The sequence below is a fragment of the Mustela nivalis genome, assembly GCF_964662115.1.
Source record: "Mustela nivalis genome assembly, chromosome: 6".
NCBI lineage: Eukaryota > Metazoa > Chordata > Mammalia > Carnivora > Mustelidae > Mustela > Mustela nivalis.
In genome coordinates this window covers 129,346,959-129,354,747 of record NC_139025.1, presented here as the reverse complement: position 1 = coordinate 129,354,747, position 7,789 = coordinate 129,346,959, and the positions used below count along the sequence as shown (strand labels likewise).

At 39.6% G+C, this 7,789-nt stretch overlaps 1 protein-coding gene across 7 annotated transcripts in view; it reads left to right on the top strand.

Moving 5' to 3' along the window:
• The first annotated feature begins 458 nt into the window (after positions 1–458).
• Positions 459–7,789, top strand: part of LRRC28 (leucine rich repeat containing 28) — a 158,462-nt gene continuing 151,131 nt past the window's right edge. For 3 of the 7 annotated variants that reach the window (XR_014313231.1, XM_082736496.1, XM_082736494.1), the window contains exons 1-2: positions 517–640; positions 4,478–4,705. Coding sequence is in view for 3 of the 7 variants with exons in the window: in XM_082736496.1 (XP_082592622.1) it covers positions 4,538–4,705 (168 nt within the window). In the remaining 4 variants the exon portion in view is untranslated. Of the gene's footprint in view, positions 641–4,477; positions 4,706–7,789 lie in introns of all 7 variants that reach the window. The other 4 variants (XM_082736495.1, XM_082736498.1, XM_082736499.1 and 1 more) reach the window with 4 other exon arrangements.

Sequence of the window (7,789 nt, the reverse complement as noted above, 5' to 3'; positions counted from 1 at the left end):
AACCCACAGGACCTCAGTTTTTCATTCGTTAAGCGAGTGTCATCAAACTACCTGTGTCTTGAAATTGCTGTGAGGGTTTAATGAGATTATGCATAGCTCTTAGAACGCTGCCTGGTACACAGTAAGCGCTCGGGTGTTGTTATTGTCGTGGGAACTCCCCAATGTATACAATGAACGAGAGCCGGAGCGCTTGAACGAATGTAGGTATTAAAGAACACCTCAGTTACACGCAATTCCTGAGGTTCGAGCGCGCTAGATCGCCCTCTCAAAAAGCAAAGCAAAAGACTGCAAACATGCCTGCAAAACTCCAGCCGGAGCCGGAAGCCAATGTTGAGCGGCGGGCGGGGCCAGTCTGGAGGAAGCCGCGCTCTTGGCCAATAGGCACATCGCTTGGAAAACGAACTTCTCGTCCGTGCAGTTTTGAAACCGCGAGAACAGGGACGAATTATCGCGATGTTCTCTCTTTCTCTCCACAGCTCCCTCTTCCCCCACTCTCGGTGGTGAGCGGTCGGGCCCGTCCCGCCCCGCCCCTCGCCTTCTGCACCTCGCCCCGCCCCCCGGCACCCCGCCCCTCCCGCAGACCCTCGGCTCGCAGTTCAGCGCCGCCTGCGCCCGGAGCGCTGGCTCCGCCGGCGCCGAGGTGAGTGCGGCCGCCTGTCGCGTCGGATGGCTCGCGTGGCTAAGGGCACCCCCTGGCCCGGCCCCCGGCTAGCGCGCCGGGTTCGGTAGAAGCGTCCGGGCAGCGGCGAGGGGTCCCTGGCCGGAGCGGGCCCGTCCCGGCCTCGGGTCGCCAAAGCTGCCGGGCCCTCCCCGCCCTCCGTGGCCAGAGAATCCCGATGCCGGGTCTGCGAAATCCCTGCCCCTGGGTTCGCCGCTTCCAAACCGTGATGACCTTAGTTAGTGTTTGGTTAACACGGGCAAAGCGGCAGGTGTTTTGCTTCAGACTTACTGAGAAAACAACCTTTTACAAATGCTTTTAATGTACAGTTTTTAATTCTCTAATCTCCAACATTAGGAAATCGGAGTGGGTATTCTACTGAATGAAATACGGAAGTCGGTTGGAGGGTCTTCTTTCCTTTTACACACGCCTGCTTAAAATGTGTGGAATTTTCTTAAGGTGGGAGGGTGTGTTTATTTGTTTTAAACAAGAATAAAGTGGATTGGTGTTTACATGTCAGAAAACTTGTGGAGGTGCGGTTGACTCTGTTCAGTTAATACAGTTAAGTATACTATTTGTCTTTAATCGTAGATAAGAGGTAGTGAAGGGAATTTATGTAAGAAAATTACCCATCCTCTTACAGGTTGTATATTGCCAAATGAATGCGTTTTGGGAAACCATTAGCACTATTTATAATAAGCAGCTTTCAGATTTCATTTGCGGAGACTTTATCTTCCAAACTGCCTTGGTAGCCAGTGCATTTTAATAGGGTGTAATGATGTTTTAAAGGCAGCTCATTCCCAGCCCTAAGGATTCAGAAGGAAAACAATTAGGTTATACCAAATTCTCTCTCTGGATCTCCCATCAGGGAGTGTGGATTTTGGATATGGTTTCGCTTTGTAGTCTTACCTTTGTATAAGCTTTGCCTACTACTTAAGAAAATGATGGTAGAGGAGAAACACAGCCCCCACTGAAATGTCTGAAAGGCTATCTTGTGAGGCGGGCATGGGCTTTGGAGTCGGTCCACCTGGGTTAGAATTCTGGCAAGGTACTCTGAGAAACTGCTTCCATATCTATAAAACAGGGTAAAAATGTCAGCGCAATGCAGAGTTGTACAGATTAGGATCTTTATGGCACATAGCTGACACTCAAGATGTAGTATCTGCAAGATGGCCATAGATTATAGAGTGAAAAATACCTACCTTGCAGTGTTACATGTCCTGCTTCCGTCCACCCATCAGCTGTTTGAGGGTCTGCTTTGCGTTAGATACTGTGCATAGGCAGGTATACTAGAGTGTAGAAAGCAAAGATCTCTGCCCTCAGGAGCTTACAGTCTCTTGGGTATTTCGACAATAGACAGGTACATCAATAAATATTTCAATTACAGATTGCAAGGAGTCCTACATATAAAAGAAATGGGTTTCTCTGAAAGAATAACAGAATAGTTTTGGATAGGGAAGTGATTTTTACTTTGAAACTCAGAGTTGATGGGATAGTGTTTTCCAGGCTAAAAGGAGAAAAGCAAATGGTGTGCAGAGTTTGGCTCTTGAAATTTCGAGACTGGGAAAAAAGGACTAGAAAAGCCCAGGAGCTTGGTGGGAAGCCAGGGAGGGTGCTGCCTGATAAGGCTGGAGAGGCACGTGGGACCAGATTGTGAGGAGCGCTCAGTGCCTGATAAGAGTATGATTTTCTAAAAAAGCTTTTGCAGGTGGTATTTAGTTGATATGTGTGCACTGGGGAGTGAGTTTATCCGGGAAAGGTATGGGATTTACGTTTTAAAGGCTCCCTGCTAAGTGATTATGCAGATGGCCAGCCGGGAGATAACAGTGGCTTTTGCTTTTGGCTGGTGGAGAGATGTGATTGGATTTGAGATGTGTTTTGGAGGTAGAAACCACCAGCTTTAAGATCCGTTGGAGGCGGCAGGTGAATGACAGGATGGAATCATTCCTGACTTCCAGCCCTCCTGTTTACACAGCTGGGTGGATAGAGATGTGTGCCATTAATTGAGATGAGAAACACTGGGGAGAATTTGGACTGGTCATGGGAATCAAAATATATTTAGTTTGAGGCACTTGTGAGACTTCTAACCTGCTTCAGGTTTACTACTTAAGTGAATTGTAACCCAGGAAAATTCCCTTTCCACACAGAAGCATTGAAGTTGTTTCTACCTTAGTTCCTCCTTGCTTTACAGGTGGGAGAATTAAAATGTAGAAAGATGAGTATGTTGTTCAAAGTCACATATGTCTCATAAAAATAGATAGGTGTGTAAGTGGAATCAGTAGGAGAAAGTTTTACATTCTCATATTGCTTTGGGGTTATTATTGACTTCTGTGTTGTCTGCTCTTTTAGATAAAATGACAAGTGCTTTCTTATTAGCTAGGATTTTGAGTTTGGAAATAATAGAAAATAACCAAAAAAGTTATCAAAACTGCTTATCGAAAGCTTGTTACTACATTTTGCACTAACTTGATGTTAATTCCCAGTGAAAGTAGTTTTTCTTTAAAAACAAAAAAAAATCCTTTGAAAGATACTTTCTCTTGAGTTTGAGAAACGATGGCCAGGAAGAGGAGAGTATAATCTTTGAACAAATCTCAACATTTTAGTGTTTTCACATTTCCTTAATATCCTATGGAGTCCTGTGAGTGTCTGTGTATATAAAGAACCCAGGCTTTAAAATCCACTGGACAAGCCTCTTCGCTACCCCAAGGGGGGAAAAAAGTCCTTGCTTTTATCCCTTATGAGCTGTTTGACCTTGGAGAAATTATTGAAGCTCTGAGTTTGTTTCTTCTTATGTGAATGAAGTTTGTTTCTGCTCTGTGCCTAGCTGATAAGATGGCAAATGTTATTTTTCTTCCTACCCTGTTACTTTCAGAGCTGGAAGGGAATTTATTTATTTATTTAAAGATTTTATTTGTTTATTTGACAGAGATCACAAGTAGGCAGAGAAGGCAGGCAGAGAGAGAAGGGGAAGCAGGCTCCCTGCCAAGCAGAGAGCCCAATGCGGGGCTCGATCCCAGGACCCTGGGCTCATGACCTGAGCCGAAGGCAGAGAGGCTTTAACCCACTGAGCCACCCAGGCACCCCTGGAAGGGAATTTAATCTGTTCTGGGTTCTGGCATTTACCAATAAATTGCTGTCTCCATTTTTTTTTTCTTTTTTTTTTTAATGTCAGGCAACTGAGGCCCGGAAAGATTGTAATAAAATAATACAAGGTTCTTATTTCCTGGTCATTATTTCTTCTTATATTGAAATAATAAAACCGTATGTTCCTTACTACTTCTGATACTCTACAAAGCTAAAAAGAAAGAAAGAAAAAGATAAAAGAAAGAGAAAATAAGAATATAGGACAATATTCTATAGAAATGAAGAAAGTGAAGGTATCAGTGATCTATTTTTATATATGTTTATAAATATTTTTGAAATACCTTAAGCTAAACATAAAATGAGGGAGTTCAAGAAGGAAATGGCTTTGCCATATCTGATTTTTCAACTTTCTTTAGTTGCAGGTTATAAAACTGGTCTCCGTTCTGTTAGGCATTCCTGTCTCAAGTTCAAGAACTATTTTTTTTCCATTAGGACGGTGGCTGCTAAATGCTAAGTTAGCTTAAATAGTGAAGGCATGTTTAATGAATAGTTACTCATTTTAATCTAAATATGTGTGACACATTTAGTCGTTAGGAAAGAAAAATACAGGGATTGAATGTCTAATTCTCTTTTTAGCGTCTGCAAATAGCTCTGTGCTCTAACTGGCTTATTTGGCAATGCTTATAACCAGTATCATAATTATTCAATTTTTTTTTTTTTTTTTGTTCTCTTTAGAAATGGACCAATTTTGACAAGATGTAGTGCTGTAGCGTGCCTGATGGGATATGTTCAGTCATGGCATCTGAACTCTGTAAGACGATCTCTGTGGCAAGGCTGGAAAAGCACAAGAATTTGTTCTTAAATTATAGGAATCTGCACCATTTTCCATTGGAGTTACTGAAAGATGAGGGACTACAGTACTTGGAGAGGCTCTATATGAAAAGGAACTCCCTTACAACCTTGGTACAGTATTATATTGCATTTAAAACATTTATAATGTGGGCCTGACCAAGATATAGCTTACTTATCCTAGATATTCAGACCAAGTTGTACATCCCCTCTTGTTATATAAACAGGTACTAAAAATGCATATACAGGGGTTCCCATTAGCTGAGGATTCATTATCCGAGTCCCTGCAGTATGGGGTTGCAGGAAGAGTTGTAAGGGAAAGCAATATATTCACTAAATATACCACTTATAGATTTAGTCTCCATTCCAAAAACCCCACTACACTTAGCCTGTGCATCTGTCTCTGTTTCTTTGTGTGATAAGTTTCCTAGATGATTTTTGGATGATATCATATCCATTGGACCAGTTAAAAAGTAAAGAAGAGAAAGGCCAACAAAGATGAATGACCTTGAGTTGCATTTACAAAGAGATGATTTGAAGATTAAAATATTAAAACATGCATTTGGAAAGCTATTGATATAGCCTTTCTTTCGGGGGGAAGCACATAACAAAAGTATCCTCCCAAACCAAAAAAATCTTTACTATTGCATCGTGAAAATCAAATGATGTTGAATTGGACTATTATCCAGTTTGTTGAAAAAATTTTTGCTGTAGGGACAACATTTGATTCATTCTTTGTGTTGTAAGAATAAGCAGATGGTTATCATTATAATCTTATTTTTTATTACATATAGGGCTTTATTATATATTTCATTACATATTAAGTTTTATTACATGTCAGATTTAAAAAACTGTTTAGAAATTTTCTTAAGAGAATGTATTACTCTGGCTTCTTATTCCTACTCTTAATGTAAAATTTAGTCTCTGTTTTAAATGTGTGTGCTTTATGTGACCTTTTCTGGTTATCACTTAACCTTGTTTGAGTCTTACACTTGATTTCTTATTCTTACTCATTTTATGATGTCTTATTTCTTTGTGAGCGGACCTATTTTTCATCCCCTTTTCTTTATTGGACCATTCTGCCTATTTGAAAGTATGCCTTACTGGCTTCATTTAGATGGAGTGTTTTTGTGGAAAAGTTTTATTTAATCTGTCTAAAATACCTCCAATGAGTAGAGAACGTAAAATTTGTTTATCTTTACTGTATCTGACAGTAAATGGAAAAACGTCTTTCATTTTTAGTGTTTGGCATTTTGACTTATATGTTATTTTGAGTGCCTACTTAGGTATTTTTTAAAGTAAATTTTTCAGTTTTAAAATTTTAATTATCTTAGTGATCAAACTTAAATAGCATAATTATAGTAATCCTTTTTGTGAAATCATCATTGCGTGAGGTGAAACCATATTTACCAAGTGTTTTTACCCCACTTTGAGGAAGAAGTGTTGTAGAAATAGTTTTTCAAGGATTATAGCCCAGATTTCCCCATGTTTGTTATTGATGTACAAAGGAAAAGCTGTGAGAGGAGAGGATTACTTCTCAACTATTAGTCAAAGTCCACTGGAGTAGAGTACGTTCTAAGAAATTGACCTTCATTTCTGAAAGTTACAGTGCGCTTTTGGTTTTGTGGCAGTTCCTCAGCTGCAGTTTTCAATTTATGAAAATATTTAGGTATCTGCTGTACAGTTGGAACCAATATTCGTAATGGCTTATAAGCATACTTTTCAAGTTCATACTTTACTGCTCTTTTGTTCACCAAAGATTAAATTGTTGCATATGTTTACAATGATAGGCGTATGTGTTTTATTTGAATGCCTTTTAATGAGCTGGAACATCTGATTCATGTGCATCAAAGAGCTTTTAAATTGTAGAGTGCTATACAGAGATCAGGGTGGTAGGAATTGTAGTGGACATTCCATTCCTAGATGGTACTGAAAACCAGTGTAGTCTAGGACTGGCTTAACATGCAGGTTTTTGAAAGCAGATGAAGTAATACTTATCCTAGAGTGCTCTAAACTCTACTTCAGGCTTTGAGGATGTTTGCTGGTGTTGCTGATCGGTATATTTCCTGTGTTAGATTTGGTATGTGGAATATGACTTACAACTATAATACTGTCCAAAGGAAAAACAAAACAAAACATGCCGTTGGAAACAGATGGTATCTTTAATACCATTATGGGTTCATTGATTTTTTTTTTTTTTTTTTTTGTAGGAAGCTTGGGAATCTGCCAGTAATCTCCATTTTCACACTGTTTTATTATTTATTTATTAACACTGTTTTATTGTGTTTATATCCTTTCTCTTTAATATTCCCCCTCCCTTGTCTCCCCATCTCTCACTCTATGAAGCCTTGCTGTGAAAAGAGAAGTTGATGATGCAAACCTCTGCCCTTCTTCTTCTTCCCCGTCAAGGTGCTTGATATAGGGCAGTGGTTTATATTTTGCAGGATGAGTGTATATTAAATATTCAGAATTTGGGGAATGCTGCATTAAAACTAAATCACAGCAAAAGCTTTTTTTATGCATTTGAAAGACTAAACTCATATTTTAATTACAAAAATGATACATGCCCTAATATCAGTGAACGTAGAGGAACATATGGAAGGTAGTCGTCTCTTCAGCCAGTTATATACTGTAGAGTAACCAATGTTAATAGTTCGGTTGTGTCCTTCTACAGCTTTACTTGTATTTATGTAATTATATACTTTATCCCCTTTTTAAACAACAAAATAGAATCACACTGTATATATTTCGTTGTGGGTTTCTCTTTACTTCATGGTATTCTCATTCCACTAATCTCTTGGCCAGGAGGTACATATACATCCTCATTTGTGCATGTGTGTTTGTGTGTACGGTCAAGTCTTAAAAGTGGGATTAATGAGTCAATGGTATGCACATTTTACATTTTAAAGTACTTTTAAAAAAATAATTTATTTATTTTTAGAGTGATCACAAATAGGAAGGGTAGAGAGTGAGGAAAAGAAGATCTAAAGCAGACTGACCCCGAGCCTGATGCCAGGCTTGATCTCATGACCCCAAGACCAAGGTTGAGCTGAAACCAAGAGTCAAATGCTTAATGAACTGTGCCACCCAGGCACCCCATTTTAAAGTACTTTTTATCAGTATAGTTGACCCTTGAACAATGCCAGGGTTAGGGGTGCTGACCCCATGCTCAGTCAAATATCGACGTTTAACTTTTGA